This window comes from Spodoptera frugiperda, chromosome 26 (genome assembly GCF_023101765.2).
Source record: "Spodoptera frugiperda isolate SF20-4 chromosome 26, AGI-APGP_CSIRO_Sfru_2.0, whole genome shotgun sequence".
Taxonomy (NCBI): Eukaryota; Metazoa; Arthropoda; class Insecta; order Lepidoptera; family Noctuidae; genus Spodoptera; species Spodoptera frugiperda.
Window position 1 is genome coordinate 13,130,024 of NC_064237.1, and position 17,750 is coordinate 13,147,773.

Below are 17,750 nucleotides of genomic sequence, written 5' to 3' on the forward strand. Positions count from 1 at the left end.
GTTTGCGCACACACTTATACACTATAATATTTCAAAACAGACTGGTCACTGTAATCGAAATTGATCAAGGAGATTTTTTTTTTTTTTTTTTTTGAGGGGGAAATCATCCAATGACTTCTCCCGCCTTGGGCGAGGCGGGAGGGAGTGTCAGACTCTTACTGACTAAAAACCACCCCGTTCCTTCTCCTGCTTTGAGCCGGAGCCCCGGTAACCTTTTACGTTGTCCGCAGCTCCGGATTGATCAAGGAGACTGGATACCTACATTTTATTGTACGCCCTATAAGGGTAGGACATAGCTGATCCTAAAATGATCTTAACACCATCAGTATTATGTACACAACCTATGGTCCACAATAAAGAATATTTCACTTTATTTATACTGTATTTTATTTTCAACAGGAAGACAAATACGAAGCGGAGTATATAATAAACGAAGAAACTCTGCTAGACCAGGAGGTATCGGTCTACTACAGCCTGCAGACCATGATCTCGGGCATTGAACCCTTCCACAAGCTCTGGCATACCGCACACGACTTCTACGACGGATACGAGAAGTGGTAAGCAAAATTGGACCGTGTTTTATTGCAATTTAAAGTTGATTTATAACTTAAAAAGAAGGAAGCAGATTCTCAGTTTAACTGGTAGTGTTTTTCCGCTGTTATGTCGTGATTGGAGGAATAATTTTTTTTTAGAAAAGTGTTTATTACACTTAAAAACAAGTTACAGTATATTAAACGACTTCCAAAAAAGGCGGTTGAAGTCGGATTTCTTAAACGCAGTTTAATTAAAATTATTGAAAAAAAAACCAAATGCTGTACATGAATATGAACTCTAATGTGACTTGAAACTAGTCGAGTTGCTCGTCATTCACTTACGCTAGTAAGTGAATAAACATTATAGGTAACGAACATTGAAACTGTACAGTGATACTCGACTCGTTTCGAGCCACGCCGGAATCCTTAACCGGCACTTGTATACGTGGCTACGATGCAAACTCAATTCTCATTATCTCCTTGATATTATTTGTGTCTTAATGGTCATAGTTATTGATACAAAACAGCATTAAAGCTAGCCATGGTCTGCAGGTACCATGGACCCTTCGAAGGTCTGGCTGCGGAGCAGATAGCTGAAGATGTGGAGGCGTGGTGGAAGCTACTGTACAAGTTGGGTAAGCAGCTCTACGAGTACCCTGGAGCCAAGCGGATTGCAGACATGGTGCGGAATAAAGTCGAGAAGTTCAAGGTGTTGCTGCCTGTACTCTGCGCCATTTGTAATAAGGTATGTGTATAGTTTCATGAAAACTAATATTTACGCTTCAATTAATCTTTGTTAGGGCGTTTAAGTAGGACGCTTTATTGAGTGGTAATGGGCGGCGGTGATCGTCTGCTCGTTTGCTCACTATTCCATAAAAAAGTGGGAAAGAGACATACTTTGGCATGAATGGGCCGGCTCGTCCAGTTTTGTCGCCATCGACTAGTTTAGCTAAAAGAGTTGCTTAATCCATTAAACAGTATGTTACATTTGATTTGGTTAATGTGTATTCATATTAAAATGTTTTGTTACGAAAAAGAGGATTTACAGTTATAAGATTCAATATTACGCATAAAAAATCAAAATCGATGCTTAAACCAACCCAGACTGCGCAAATTCTACAGATCTAGAGATAAATAGAGGTGAGGATTTTAAGGCATTTTAGTACCTGTGACTCCTCTGGCGCTGATCGCTTACCATCGGGTGACTCGGTTGCTCGTTTGCCACCTATTCCATAAAAAAATCAAGATAAATGTGATAAATATCATTCATCATCGCTCAGGGTATGCGCGACCGGCACTGGGCGAAGATCAGCGAGCTGGTGGGCACGGAGGTGGTGCACGAGCCGACCACCACCCTGGCCGACATGGTGGAGCAGGGCGTCCACGTGTACGCGGCGCAGCTCGAGGAGATCGAGCAGACCGCCTCCAAGGAGTACGCGCTGGAGAAGGCGCTCAACAAGATGAAGGAGGAGTGGGTCGGCGTCAAGTTCGAGGTCGTGCCTTACAGGTGGGTGTCTGATCATAATATTTTTTTTATTATATTTATGAACTGCTTGTGAGTGTCCACTGCTGGATTAAGGGCATCTTCCATAAAAAGGGGGCGTATTATCAAAATCTCTTCGTCTATCTCGTTAGCAGACCACAGTAAAAAAAAAACGCAGACTTATAAATATCAGAGCGCGCCACAAAGAGTCATCAGACCACCACAGATGGGGCCCAATAAGGCTGATGTCGACCCCGAGCTGCGGACTGCCTAGCAGGTTACCGGGGCTGTGGCTCGCAAGGCTGGAGTAGGAACGGGGTGGCTTTTAGTCAGTAAGAGTCTGACACTCACTCTCAGAAGTCATTTTATGATTCCCCCCCCCGTCAAAAAAAGCTTATAAATATATATTTTTTTTATCATAAATATCGGAAACTCACCAAAATGAATAAACATGGTAAATATCCCGTCATAAGTTCTAATAATAGCTTATAAATATCTGTTTTCTTTTTCTCCTCTTTCCAGAGACACCGGCGTGGGTATCCTGACGGGCCTGGACGACATCCAGCAGCTCCTGGACGACCACATCCTGAAGTCGCAGACCATGCGCGGCTCGCCGTACGTGAAGGCGTTCGAGGCTGACATGATCGCCTGGGAGGAGAAACTCATCAGCATGCAGGACATACTCGACCAGTGGCTTACGGTCAGTGTTTGGGTTGAACGTGATATTTTGTTGAACAACATAAATGTTAGGGGTAGCTAAAAGTATTGTCAAAGTCAAAGCATTTTTCATTACACTAATATGGCACTTCCATACATAAAGGTCCCAGTTTATAATGAGAGCAAGTGCTATCAAATACTATGTTCAATTCGAAATTTTGTGGTACTTTCATCGAGATTTTCGAAAAACCTGTTAATGATAGGTCTGAAGTATTGGTCACTTTTGTGTACCTACTGCTTTGCGCAAATCTGTTTTTAACCATGAACATCGTGTCGGTCAACGATCAATGACGCTACCGGAGAATAAGCAAACAAACAATCTACCCCACAGTGCCAAGCTACATGGATGTACCTGGAACCCATCTTCTCATCCGAAGACATCATGAGACAAATGCCGACGGAAGCAAGGAACTTCCGCGACGTGGACAAGGAGTGGAAGACCATCATGGCAGCCACGATGAAGGACCCTATGGTCCTCGAGGCCACCGACTACCCTGGCCTGCTGAAGATATTGAAGTACAACAATGTACTCCTCGAAGACATCCAGCGAGGACTCAACGATTATCTGGAGAAGAAGAGACTGTTCTTCCCCAGGTTTGTTATACTACATTATAGGATAAGCCTGCAACCGGCAGATGAATCTACTGATGGTGAGCAATCAGCGCCGCCCGTAAACACGCGCGATATTAGTGTGGAGTTGCAAGTGCGTTCCCGGCCTTTAGGGATTTGAGGGTTTGGGGGATTAGGTATGTGGGAGGATGCTGTAAGTGCGTTCCCGGCCTTTTGGCTGTTAGGTATTTGAGGGTTTGGTGGCTAAGTTATTGGGGAGGAGGCTTTATTTTCACCAGAAAGATCATCATCATCATCATCAGCCGGAAGACGTCCACTGTTGAACAAAGGCCTCCCCCTTAGTCCTTCACGTAGAACGACAAGCCACCACCTGCATCCACTGGCTCCCCGCGACTCTGACTAGATAGATAGGCTCTCAGATTACTAACTGGTAAATAGTGTCTAAAACGTGCTAACGAGGACTCCAATCACTATTACTAAACTTATTGTCTGTTTCAATTCTCAGATACTTTACAGAACAAAAACAGTTTTTTAATAACTTTCCAATAATGTCTTACAATCTGGAATGATAAAATAATTATTGACATATGATCCTCTTTCAGATTCTTCTTCCTATCCAACGACGAGCTGCTGGAGATTCTATCAGAAACGAAGGACCCCATGCGAGTACAGCCGCACTTGAAGAAGTGCTTCGAGGGCATCTACACGCTGGAGTTCAACTACCTGAAGGAGATCGTCGGCATGGCCTCCTCGGAGGGAGAGTCTGTCAAACTGTCCTCTACCATACAGCCTGCTGATGCCAAGGTGAGAAGTGGTGTTTTAATTATTTGTGCGTAGGTTGTGCTGATAGATGGAAAATATCAAAATGGTTTCCAGTAGAGGAAATTAAATATTTTTTTCTCTCCACTCACCAAAATGAATAAACATGGTAAATATCCCGTCATAAGTTCTAATATTAATTAAATAATTGACTGCGGGGAAACCGGCTTCCGTAAAGGGGGACCGGGTTCGCATGTTTAAAAAAAATAACATTTACAAAATACCTTATGATACTTTTTTTAGTTTTTAAACAAAAACCACACTTGAAAAATTTCATAGTTATAAATGTCTATAGATTTCTTTTAAAATAATGATAAAAATGTGTGTGGCAGGGCATGGTGGAGCGCTGGCTGCAGCAGTTGGAGCACCAGATGATGGTGAGCCTGCGGGACGTGGCCAGCGAGGCCATCACCAGCTACGTCACCACCCGCCGCGAGGACTGGGTGCTCATCTGGCCCGGACAGATCGTGCAGTCGGGCGCCTGCGTCGAGTACACGCTTGAGGTCGAGTACTTTTCACAAAAAAAAATGCAATAGGGATGATGACTGGGTCAAAAATAAATACGACTTTTCATTACAATAAAATATTAAAAATAATCACATTTTCATTCATAAATTTGATGACTACTTAATTTTCGATGCTTTTTATAGCTAATTTTCTAGAAATAAGTCTGCTATTTGACGTTAAGATCTAATGACGTCATTATGCAGTATTTCATACAAAATTCATAGAAAATATCGTTTTTAACATTTTGAAAATAAGTATTGTATTTGACCAGTCGGAAATTAGCCTATTGACGCTAAAGCTCAATAAGTACCTGATGTCTGACTTCCCCCCACAGACTATAGAAGCAATCGAGACGAACTCGCTGCCGCAGCAGATCGAGCGCAGCACGGACCAGATCAACGGGCTCGTGTACCTCGTGCAGGGGGACCTCAAGCCCGGGAACAGGATCACCGTCGAGGCACTCATCGTGCTCGACGTGCACGGTAATATACGCTTTATTGCTATGGTACATAGGGACCATTCTAGTATATAGTGTTTGTACTATATTCTGTTTCATTTATGCTATGAGAGAGGGGGGGAGAGGGAAAGGGGAGGGGGGAGAGAGAAGGGAATAAGGAAATGGGTGGGGGAGAGAGAAAGAGGCTGAGAGAGAGAGAGAGAGAGAGAGAGAGAAAGTGTCTTTGATTGTTTGCAAATTTTAGTATTTTTTTTTAAATGCATTTTTTAAAAGCAGATTTTAAAACGATATATTGCAGGTCGATCGATCCAGGAGGAGTTGTTGGACCGGGAGGTGATGGACATTACGGACTTTAACTGGATCTCCCAGCTGCGCTACTACTGGCGCGGGGAGAAGATGATCTGCTCCATGATCACCACCGACGTGGAGTACGGGTTCGAATACCTGGGCAATATCGGACGACTGGTTGCTACGCCGCTCACTGATCGCTGCTTCAGGTGAGGGGGACTAACTTTACATAATATGTCTTGCTGCCAATTTCGATAACCAAATATTTAGATCAAAATCCATTTTTGACATTACTTCTATAGATTTTCTGACAAAAATGAAGATCGATTCAAAGATTCCCTAAACAACAGAAACACCAGAGGCGTTACAAGTGCGTTGCCAACCTTTTAGGGTTCAGAATTTAAGGGTTGTTGGGGGATAGGAGATTAAGTAGATTGGGGAGTAATTGAGCCTCCGCTAACCTTCTTCCCACAACGAAACACAACGCAAGCGTTGTTCCACCTCGGTTTTTTATGAGGCCGTGGTATCACTGAAGATAATTATTACTTTCTCCTAGGACTCTGATGAGTGCCTTAAAGCTGAACCTGGGCGGTGCCCCCGAAGGTCCAGCAGGTACAGGCAAGACGGAGACCACCAAGGACCTGGCCAAGGCCGTCGCCAAGAAGTGCGTCGTCTTCAACTGTTCTGATGGACTCGATTACAAGGCGCTCGGCAAATTCTTCAAGGTTTGTAGTTTTATTTTGTAAAACATGTTACTTAGGGGTGCTGCTATAGTTAAGTTCTGTGATCTCTGGTGTTGCGGGCATGGCTAGTCATATACCGCAGCTCTGGCTCGAAAAGCAGGAGTAACAACGGAATGATTTTTTTGTTATACTCCCTCCTGCTGTAAATATTGTTCTCACAAAAAATAAGATAGTTTTTGTGAGAACAATATTAATAAGTAATAATATTTATCATTTAGGCTTGTTTGATCTCTTACAATTTGTTTAATGTCTTCTTTACTTATGTTTTTTTAAACCCTTAAATACTTTACAATAAAGTTTATCCTTCTCATTTCCACGATCCTAGGGTCTAGCCCAATCCGGCGCATGGGCATGTTTCGACGAGTTCAACCGCATCGAGCTGGAGGTGCTGTCGGTGGTGGCCCAGCAGATCCTGTCCATCCAGCTCGCCATCCTCCGCCGGGAGAAGCGGTTCGTCTTCGAGGGCACCGAGATCAGCCTCAATCCAAGCTGCTCTGTGTTCATTACTATGAATCCTGGGTAATGTTTCATACATATTTTATTTTTACTTTCAGTTTAAAAAATTGCCTTGCCAGATCTAATGAGTCCCTTAATTAAGATAATCATAAAGGATAACTTATCAGAAAAGTTAGTGTTGCAGGTTGCTGTCTAACCTTTTAAGCAAAAACAACGCATATCAATGACGTTGCTTCTAGCAATTTAAAATACGTAAGACTTGGTACTTTAACCTTATTCCGAAGTCAACCATTATTTCTCCTAAATAAGTAATAGCAACGTCATTAAAACATTATGTCTGAACATATCTACCTTACCTCCCCAGGTACGCGGGTCGTACGGAGCTGCCGGACAACCTGAAGGTACTGTTCCGCACGGTGGCCATGATGGTGCCCGACTACGCCATGATCGGGGAGATCACGCTCTACTCCAACGGATTCGTGCACGCTGGACCGTCAGTATTCTACCTCTTTATTTATACCCCATAGTATCATAAATAACACATAATTTCACTTACACGTCACATCCAAACTCTTACGATTTGTGGATCACACAAAAGATGAAATTGAACTTGCAAAACGTTACACAACATACGGTCGTCTAGCTAATTCTGTTAGCCGGGCTTAACCAGGGTTTCTTAACGTATTCACGTTTATCTTAAAAATGTGTGTATATTCTAATCTATCAAAGTTTTAACAAAACAAGCACGCTACATGTTGCTTTATGCTAGAAATTTAATTACATTTTTGTTTATAAATTAAGAAATATTTTAACAGAATATGTTTTATACAACACTTTACACATCTCACATCAACAGCCTTTAACTGGTCACTGCTAACCAAAGGCCTCTACTCGCACGAAAACGTTTGAACATTAAACACCACGCTATGTTTTCCACATAGAGAATGTAAATACTGACATACCAAGTATGTTCCCCAGCCTAGCCCGCAAGATAGTGCAGGCGTACAAGCTGTGCTCGGAGCAGCTCTCCTCGCAGAACCACTACGACTACGGCATGCGCGCCGTCAAGTCCGTGCTGTTAGCGTCGGGCGCGCTCAAGAAGAACTACCCGGAGAAGGACGAGGCGCAGCTCGTGCTCCGAGCCATCATCGACGTCAATATGCCCAAGTTCCTCTCGCAGGTTAATGACACATTATATTTATGGTGGTGATGTATATACTCGCTTATGGAGTTTACAACAATGTGGGAGTAATACCACCTGCAGTTGAAATTATGTGATACTAGTTACTCACGCGCGATTTCAACCGTTCTACTTGGCTCCTATAGATCGTAGCATGATGTTTTATAGCCATTCATTCTTCAGTAAATACAGTATCCAACTCAAAAATAATTTTAATTCGAATTCAATTCGGACTTGTAGTTTCGGAGATTAGCGAGTTATATGCCGTATATAAGACAACAATAGAAAACACATTGTGTCTCGTGTGGTTCCGCGTTTCACTATACGTCGTATTAAACATCCATTATATATTAGTACAGATATAAATACTAGTAGTCATCATCATCTTCATAAGCTAGAAGACATTCTCTCTTAAACAAAATAAATTTTAGTTCTCCTAAGATGGCGTATAATGAATGTGTGTGTGCAGGACGTGCCCCTGTTCATGGGCATCTACACGGACCTGTTCCCGGGCATCGAGATCCCGCAGCCGGACCGCGCCGAGCTCACGCGCTGCATCCTCAAGGAGCTCGACAAGCGGAACCTGCAGGCCACCGAGTGGTACCTCGAGAAGATCATACAGGTCGTTCGTCGTCATATCATATAATAGTATCATTCATGATTATTGATACCAAGAGTTTTTCTTTTAAAATAAAAATCATTTATTCAATTAGATCAAGAAGGCACTTTTGAATTTCAAACAAAAAAATAATATTTTAAAAGTGTCAATCTCTATAAAAATATTCATAAATATAATGAGTCTCGACTTGGTGTAGAAAGTTAACACCAGATTCAGCATCCAATATCAGCCACAGTCAAACGTAAACATATTACTACAACCGTTTGACTAGACGCGACAAAAATAAAGGAACCGAGCCAAAAGAAAAAAACGTATTTATTACAATTTATTAATTACTTACTTGTGCAGGTGTACGAGATGATGTTGGTCCGGCACGGGTTCATGATAGTGGGTGCGCCGATGGGGGGCAAGACGCAGGCCTACCAGACCCTGGCCGACTCGCTGCGGGCCCTGCAGCTCACCAAGCCGCCACCAAGACACAAGGAGTTCGGGGCCATCTACCGCATCCTCAACCCCAAGGCCATCACCATGGGACAGCTGTATGGCTGCTTCGATCCTGCCTCGCATGAATGGTTAATTCCATTTTTATACTTAAAAAACATATCATGAGTTATATGTATGTGAACTTGTATGTTTGTAAACGCACCTATGACGCTGGAGAAAATAGTAGTGTGGGACAACGTTTAAAAACTAAGATATTTTGGTAATGTCCGACTAGTTTCAGAATGCATCAGAGCCCTTAATACCATGTGATTGTACGAAATGACTTATTCATTGAGTCAATTCGTGCTTTTTACTGTTATCGTAACTAACATTCTGGTATTTCATATCGACATAAGGACTAAACCCTCAAGTTGGATGCAAGTCGCTTCCAAGTGGCCTATTTGGGCCATTAGGGAGGCCTATAATCAGATATATTCCCTATAATAATGACGTCAATGGATCCTTAGGACCGACGGTGTACTAGCGATAGCGTTCCGCGAGTACGCGATGTCGATCACCCGGGACCGCAAGTGGATCCTGTTCGACGGGCCCGTGGACGCCGTGTGGATCGAGAACATGAACACCGTGCTCGACGACAACAAGAAGCTCTGCCTCATGAGCGGGGAGATCATACAGGTACAGTGGAAATAGATACCAATACAGAGCATATAGTACCATGACTTAACTAAAATCACTAATGTTAATGTGTATATTTTGTTAAGGGTCCTATGAGGGTGACATAATCACTGAGTGATTAAACCCTCCAATCTATTTAATAAAGATTAAAAAAACTAAAATCACGGGAGTACCCGTAATTTTATGGAGGAAAGCTCTACTAGTTTCTACCAGTACTCAGCAGGCTGCGCGACGACGCTGCGTGTGTGCACGCTGCTCACGGATTATATTAAAAATACGGATTACTAAAGTAAATTAATGGAGAAAGGCTCAACTAGTTTCGAGTCACTCTTCATCATGAGCAGCGTGCACAGATCAGCAGTCTACTTTTTTACAGCTTTTCGCCATTAATGTACGTGAGTAAACCGTAATTTTTAGTTAACTTAGTATGTCTCACGATAGTTATCATAAAAATATATACGAAACATATTGTAAGCCAATAATGTGTGCAGATGACGAACAAGATGAACTTGATCTTCGAGGCGGCGGACCTGGAGTTCGCGTCGCCCGCCACCGTGTCCCGCTGCGGGATGATCTACATGGAGCCCGAGATGCTCGGTACTTACTCTGCTACATTCATTATAATCTACTGCCCCTTTTATATTTAATAACCTCAATAATCGAGTAGTTGTAGATGCGTGTGCTGACCAAAAGCGCGAGACGTGTTCGATGCATCCTGTTCGTTGTCGGGCGATTCTTCAAAAATATCACAAAATATTAACGGCGTCATTTTTTAGGAACGCAGATACATTTAAACCTCGTTATCCTAGTACATTATGTTGGTATCATTAGCTTTACTGTAGAATTGTACAAACAACTACCCAATCTATTCGATTTTGAGCACTATTACAAACAAAGTAAAGTTTAAAATCCGTTGACACAGGCTGGCGAGCGTTCCTAAGTTCATACAACGTGTACTTGAACAAGAAGTTGATCCCGGAGCAGTACGAGCTGATCCAGGAGCTGATAGACTGGCTGGTGCAGCCCATCCTCGACTTCCTCAACTCCAAGTGTACCGCCTTCGTCAAGGTCGGCGAGATACACCAGTTCCATGTGAGTTGTGGACTTTAAACTGACATGGTCACTAACACTATTAGTAGAACTTATGACGGGATATTTACCATGTTTATTCACTTTAGTGAGTTTCCGATATTTCGGTACTGTTGCAAGCGCCATGTTATGGCGCATGATATGGTAAATATCCCGTCATACGTTCTAATAATAGTTGTGGACTTGTTACACCGTCTGTAGAAAATTCAGAAGTACAAGACTGCCTCCTAAAGTTAACGTGCCTGGCAAGCAATGGGCTTCGGGTTCAAGGTTTGGCTCTTGTAACATGAGTGGAGCATGAGCGAAAATGGGTGTAACATTATTATCTGCAAGTCTGGGGATTTAATTGTTCTGCCAGTTTTGGACATAACTTTACGTATTTCGATTGCCCTAAATGTGTTTCTTCTTTAATTTACGTATTGATATAGGTGTTAATTAAAAAAGATAATTACCTGAGGGCTTAGTACGACTTTGTTTAACGAGATCGAAACAAGACTGCATTCGGCACTCTGATTGGCCAGCAATGAACCAACTAATCAGCTGGCCAAAAGCAGTCTAGTTTTGATCTTGTTAAGCGAAAAACTTGTACTAAGCCTAATAATGCTGGGGCCTTAGTCTGCTATTACAATTGTCTCACAATGGTCGATCATTGATCAGTGCAAGAGGGATGGAGCTATACAACCTACGTAGGTCCGTCCCTCTTGCACTGCTCAATGATCGATCATTCTGACACAATTGTAATAGCAGACTAAGGCCCCAGGTGTCATGTACTATGGTATCCCGTCTGCAGTCGTTCGCCCGGCTGTTCACGGTGCTGCTGGACGCGGAGGCCCAGTTCAGCACGGTGTGGCTGCAGTGCACCTTCGTGTTCTGCTTACTCTGGGGACTCTGCGCCATCATCAACGGTAACATATTATACTGCTACTACCACCACCTCTACTCTTCATAAAAGGTGTCGTATATTGAACAGAGACCGTGCAGCAGTCTGAGGATAAATCTGAATCTTTTAAATTTGTAATATGTCTACCAAGCATGGAGATTATAGCCTCTTATATGAAGTATGCTCATAGTCTAGTAAGCGATTGAAGATAGTATATTAGGTAGTCGACTGTACGGTTACCGTACTGGCTATTTCAAACTAAAACAACCCAATCACCGCCCTCCCCAATCCCCGATTCCCCAACAACCCCCAAAAGGTCGGCAACGCACTTGTAACGCCTCTGGTGTTTCGGATGTCCATGGGCGACGGCGATTACTTACCATCAGGTAATCCGTCTGCTCGTTTACCGGCTTATACTATAAAAATACAAACTAAATAAATACATCACCAGGCGACAGTCGCAAGCTACTGGACGCGTTCTTCCGCAAGCTGCTTGAAGGCAACAACGCTCACTACCCCAAACCGAAGTCCTTCAAACTGGCGAAGAACCAACTGTTTCCTGACAAGGACACTGTGTTCGATTACTTGTACGACAAGAGGAACAATGGCACCTGGATATCCTGGATGGAGCTGGAGAAGGAGGTTCCACTGTTACCTACTGCTAAGGTAAGTTTCACTTCAGTTTAGATGAAGTTGTCATGTCGCATAATTCTATAGACTGAGTGTTTAAATGACGGTTACCGTTGCATAATGCTGTTTGTGACTGTTTTCCCCTAGAGTGGCTTGAAAATAGTCGTCTTGTTTAAATTAACTTATTATGTGAGTAACAACCGAAATTGAGACAGTTAATGATTACTTAAACGAAAACAATTGCCAAGGACTCGGTTAACTAACTGGGTAACTAGGAAAACATAATTTTTTGCTTCTTTTAATATCGTAGCCTATAGCCATACACCTGCAACACTAGAGACTTCACTAGTGCGCTGCCAACCCCGAAAAATTTTAATTAATTGTTTCTGAATAATTTCAAACTGTAGCTCTATCTTCACTTAAACTGAACTTAAAAAGTACGTTCATAAAGCACATAGTCACATGTAGTCCAATCCCTCCCCACTGTAAAGGTTGGCAACGTACTTGTAACTACTCTTTTGTACTTTTGGCTCCACATACCCAACGCTATCAATATTCCAGGTGAACGACATAATCATCCTAACAAACGAGAACGCGTGTCTGCGCTACTTCGTGAACAAGATGGTGCGGGCGACCACCCCGATCCTGATCGTGGGCCCCACCGGCACGGGCAAGTCCTCCATGGTGCTCAACTACCTCCTGTCGCTGCCCAAGGAGCGGTACATCACCAATACCATCACCTTCTCCGCCAGGACTACTGCTAACCAGGTCAGTTTGGTACCTTCAGATTGTCACAAGGTATTTGTGTGATAAGGAATGTATATAAGATATTCTTAAGACTCGATGATTCTAAACCGATTATATCGGTGATACTAAACCGCGCAAAAATGTTTAATAAGTGAAAAAATCCGATGAAGCAGTCTGTACCCTTAGTATGAGTTTGCTTTTCTGGTTGGTTTAATAGAGCCACTATCAATCAATCAGAATGCCGAACGAGCTCTCGTTTTGATTATTTTAAACGTAAACCGAACTCGTAATAAGGGTGCTGATGGCTTTATCATATTTATATTATGTTCTTTCAGACACAAGACATCATTATGTCGAAAGTGGACAGAAGACGTAAGGGTGTCTTCGGACCGTCAATGGGGAAAAAGGTAACGTTTCAAACAGTTTAAAATTTGTCAGTACAAATAAGCCTTAAACAGAGAGGAGACCAAGATGGGCAGGAAGGCCTTTCTCCTGCAGTGGGACGATCATTGCTGACATCTAAATATATTTTCGCTACGTTCTAGCTAGTAGGTCATGCCGAGTCCTTCACTCGAGTAAAAATATGTCTGAATCGTTATCATGAAACCGGCCTGCTATAATATTATCGACTTTACTGACTTCATAATAAGATAAAAAATCGATTAATTAGAATGAAAGTATGTCATGTCCTGTCACAGTGCCTATTGTTCGTGGACGACCTGAGCATGCCGCAGAAGGAGCAGTACGGCGCGCAGCCCCCGCTGGAGCTGCTGCGGCAGTGGATCGACCACGGACACTGGTACGACCTCAAGGACATGGTGCGCCAGGAGGTCGTCGATGTCGTGAGTAGCTCATCTCCTCCTCATTTGTGATAGAAGTGAGGATGTATGATGGATAAAAGTATTTGAAAATGAAAACGAGATGAAAAATCCATTGTCTCTGCCTACCCCCATGGGAGACAAGCGTGAAGTTATGTAAGTATGTATGAAAAATATTCATAGGTATATAGTTGACGAATGTTGGATGATGGATAATGGATGATGAATGATGAATGATGGATGACGGCAGATAAAAGTTAATTATTCAATGGTTAATGGAAGTTAAAGAATGGATGATTCACGAATATTAGATGATGGATAAAATACTAATATTTGAATGAATTAACGTATAATAGGTAAAGGAACAAAAAACTTTGTTATACATAAGTTAAGTAAACATGTTTATTGTAGCTGTTCGTATCAGCGATGCTGCCCCCTGGCGGCGGGTCCAACCTGATCTCGTCGCGGCTGACGCGGCACATGCTGCTGGTGACGCTGGACTCCTTCGAGGACAACACGCTCAACAAGATCTTCGGCACCATCATGGACTGGCACTTCAGCAAGGGATTCATTGAGGCGCTGCAGAGGCAGGCCAAGGTAACGCTAGTGATTCTTTTGTCTAGCAAAAAGTAGGTAGTGTCCGCATTTTTAAGTGTGGGAGAGCCATGCTTCGGCACGAATGGGCTGGCTCGACCAGAGTAATACCACGGTCTCACAGAAAGCCGACGTGAAACTACGCTTGCGTTGTGTTTCGTTGTGTGAGTGAGGTTATCGGAGACCCCATCACCCCCTTCCCAATCTGCTCAATCCCCGATTCCCCGAGTATTACATTTAACTTCTATCGGTCAGGGAATAAATGATGTTTGTGATGTTTTCTATGTACTTTATATGTGCTTTACACCGTAACGTTTGGTAACAGGCGATAGTAGCAGCAACAATGGAGGTATACAAGGCAGTGACCCTGCAGTTCCTGCCGACGCCCAGCAAGTGCCACTACCTGTTCAACCTGCGGGACTTCGCCAGGGTCATCAAGGGCATCCTCCTGGTACCGGCCACGCATATGAAGGACCTCAATAAGCTGGTCATACTGTGGATACACGAGGCCTATCGAGTCTTCTATGATAGACTCGCTGATGATGCTGATCGGTGAGGATTCATTTTTTGATTATTATTGACTTTTTTTTACGTTATTCACAATGGTCATTATAAAATTGGCGTCACTTGTAATAAAAAATAAATAAACACATGATTTTTGAGTTACCACAACCTCTTACGTACTATGCTTTCCCGTGGGCGAACTTTGGGCATAAACATCACTTATACACAGTTCGACCAGAATGACACTACGGTCTTCCAGAAAACTGGCGTGAAACAACACATGCGTTGCCATCCTCAATTCTCAAATCCTCAATCCGCATAAGTCATAAAAAACACGTAGATTGAATTTGAACCCTATATCTCTCTACAATAAACATCAATGATTTTATTGTAACTTTCGTGAGACATACTAAATTAATTATTATGTTATCGGCTTACTCACGTAATGTTTTGACGAGGAACTCGACTAGTTTCAAGCCATGCAAGAGGCTCATATTCATGAGCAGCATTCCGCGACACACGACGCGGCGATTGTCACGCTGCTACTGGCGACTCGAGTTTCGCGCCCATCGCGCCCTCTGCCTGGAATCGCGCGTACTATACGGCGCGTGCGACGTTGTTGGCTCGTTAGACTCGTTCGCCGGCGGCTGCGTAGGTGTTGGGTTCGATTCTCGGGTCGACGCAAAGACGGTGCTGCATACCGCGCTCACTGTGTCACACTCCAGACCCGCAACATTGTAGGCTGACGCAGATTGTAGACTTGGCTTCCAGGCAGGAGGTAATGCCCAGCCACCGTCTCTGTTGAAGTTGGGACGACGACTTATTTCGATGGCCTCACGTACTTTCCGTGGTACGAAGTATTTCTCCCTCGCTAGTACGGAGACCTTGTCGAAACGGAGGAAGTGAGTCGTGCCCGCGCTACAAGCATGCTCGGCTACTGCCGAAACTAGTCGAGTTCCTCGTCAAAACATTACATGAGTAAGCCGATAACATAATAATTAATAAAGATCAAATTGTTACCTCAAACAGTGAGAAGCTATACGACGTGGTATACAAGGCAGTGTACAACAATTTCCGCGTGCACATGGACGCCGTGCTGCAGGAGATGGGCTACATCCCCGAGGGGGAGAAGTGCGGGAACAGGCACGCCTGCAACATCTTCTTCGGGAACTACATGGAGCCTGACGCCGACCCCAAGATTTATGACCAGGTGATTACAATACAACTTGAATTAATATTGAATTACTTTTTTTAAGGGGTCGAAAATCATTTAATGTGTCTTCTCTCGCCTTAGGCAAGGTGAGAGGAAGTGTCAGACTCTTACTGATTAAAATCCATCCTGTTCCTACTCCTGCTTTTCAAACCAGAGCCCTGGTAAACCCGCTAGGTATATCGCAGCTCCGGTATATTGAAGTACTAGCTTCTTCTACTGATCCCGTGGGATAAGACGTGGCCTATATGATATTTCAGACTATAATTTACGCCGGTTTCATTTCGATTTCATTCTGATCCCTTAAGCCGTTTTAACGTGGTTGCGTAACAGACATACACACAAAGTCATAAACTTTCGCGTTTATAATCTTAGTAAGAAGTAAGATATGGCTGGAGCTGTACTAGTTTCAAGTCACATCGGGACTCATATTCATGAATACATCATTTGGCTGTGAGACGTATTTAAAGGAAAACCCCTATGCTCGTCCGAATTATATTGTGGATTGAGTGGGCTCTGAAATAAAGAATAATCCTAATTTCCGTCCTAAGCTATGGCCGACAATGGACTCGTTCAGGAATCGGTTAGCTATAAATCATGTATTTAATTGAACACAACCCTTGACCCTAGGTGCTGAGCTTGGAGGACATGGCGTCCAAGATGGAGTACTACCTGGAGGAGTACAACGTGGTGACGTCGTCCCCGATGGCGCTGGTCATGTTCCGCTACGCACTCGACCACATCTCGCGCTGCACCAGGGTGCTGCTGCAGGATAATGGTCAGTTCATTTCTATTAAACCTACACTTTTTTTTTAAGTGGGGAAAATCATCCAATGACTTCTCTCGTCTTGGGCGAGGCGGAGACGAGAGGGAGTGTCAGACTAAAAACCACTCCGTACCTACTACTGCTTTTCGAGAAACAAAATAATGTATAGTGTGTATGGTGTACATACACACTATACATTATTTTTAATAACACATTGATCCATGGGCGGCCATTCCATGGCTAGATCGAATTAAATTAATATCAGATTAAAGTAAATTATTTGAATCAAACGAGTGAATGAGTGACCTGAAGCCTTAGTACGAGTTTGTTTTACGTTCAACCAGACCGAAACGAGCTGTGAATGGCCGGCTCCAATGAACTACCCAATCAGAGCGAACGAATGTGCTCTCATTTCGATCTTGTTAAACATACAGCAAACTCGTACTAAAGCCCCTGATAGTTAGCAATCAGTACCGCCCATGGACAACTGCTTCTTAAGAAGAGTTACAAGTATGTTGTCGATTTTGAGGAGATTTAAGTAGTAAAATTAACATCAATCATTAGTCGCTACATGCTTCAAAGTTAAATATAATCGGTAGCAAGTACAATAAAGTACCTAACTAACTACATTATAATAATGTGTTGAATACCAGGCAACCTACTGCTGGTGGGCGTGGGCGGCAGCGGCCGCAGCAGTGCCGTCAAGCTGGCTGCCAGCATACTGGAGATGAACGTCATACAGGTCACTAGATGCATCTCATTCATTGTAGCCTAAGTTACTCCTTATTACTCCTTATAGTTAGCTTATAGGTATACCTTATAGGTAGCTACCTCCCAATAAATCCCTCCCAATAAAATCATATACATGTAGTAAAAGCCGGTTATTTTAATATCACAAACAGACACTCTAATTTTATTTATTAATACTGCATGGAGTGAGTCAAAAAGTCAGGTCAAAAAAAGAAAAAAATCTTTTATTCTGATATCACCACATAGTAAAGTACGACTATCATTTACAATA

At 43.1% G+C, this 17,750-nt stretch overlaps 1 protein-coding gene across 17 annotated transcripts in view; it reads left to right on the plus strand.

The window, feature by feature from the left end:
* Positions 1–17,750, plus strand: part of LOC118264363 (dynein axonemal heavy chain 3) — a 52,193-nt gene that overhangs the window by 12,240 nt on the left and 22,203 nt on the right. For all 17 annotated transcript variants that reach the window (XM_050704840.1, XM_050704845.1, XM_050704846.1 and 14 more), the window contains 28 exons: positions 400–557; positions 1,086–1,278; positions 1,814–2,040; positions 2,539–2,716; positions 3,065–3,327; positions 3,906–4,107; positions 4,455–4,625; positions 4,964–5,111; positions 5,385–5,583; positions 5,931–6,099; positions 6,443–6,636; positions 6,938–7,066; positions 7,552–7,753; positions 8,223–8,375; positions 8,721–8,944; positions 9,323–9,491; positions 9,983–10,088; positions 10,414–10,583; positions 11,371–11,485; positions 11,912–12,126; positions 12,652–12,858; positions 13,173–13,244; positions 13,536–13,679; positions 14,067–14,252; positions 14,575–14,801; positions 15,783–15,963; positions 16,594–16,741; positions 17,383–17,471. In XM_050704840.1, coding sequence (XP_050560797.1) covers positions 400–557; positions 1,086–1,278; positions 1,814–2,040; positions 2,539–2,716; positions 3,065–3,327; positions 3,906–4,107; positions 4,455–4,625; positions 4,964–5,111; positions 5,385–5,583; positions 5,931–6,099; positions 6,443–6,636; positions 6,938–7,066; positions 7,552–7,753; positions 8,223–8,375; positions 8,721–8,944; positions 9,323–9,491; positions 9,983–10,088; positions 10,414–10,583; positions 11,371–11,485; positions 11,912–12,126; positions 12,652–12,858; positions 13,173–13,244; positions 13,536–13,679; positions 14,067–14,252; positions 14,575–14,801; positions 15,783–15,963; positions 16,594–16,741; positions 17,383–17,471 — 4,839 coding nt within the window. The remainder of the gene's footprint in view (positions 1–399; positions 558–1,085; positions 1,279–1,813; positions 2,041–2,538; positions 2,717–3,064; positions 3,328–3,905; positions 4,108–4,454; positions 4,626–4,963; positions 5,112–5,384; positions 5,584–5,930; positions 6,100–6,442; positions 6,637–6,937; positions 7,067–7,551; positions 7,754–8,222; positions 8,376–8,720; positions 8,945–9,322; positions 9,492–9,982; positions 10,089–10,413; positions 10,584–11,370; positions 11,486–11,911; positions 12,127–12,651; positions 12,859–13,172; positions 13,245–13,535; positions 13,680–14,066; positions 14,253–14,574; positions 14,802–15,782; positions 15,964–16,593; positions 16,742–17,382; positions 17,472–17,750) is intronic.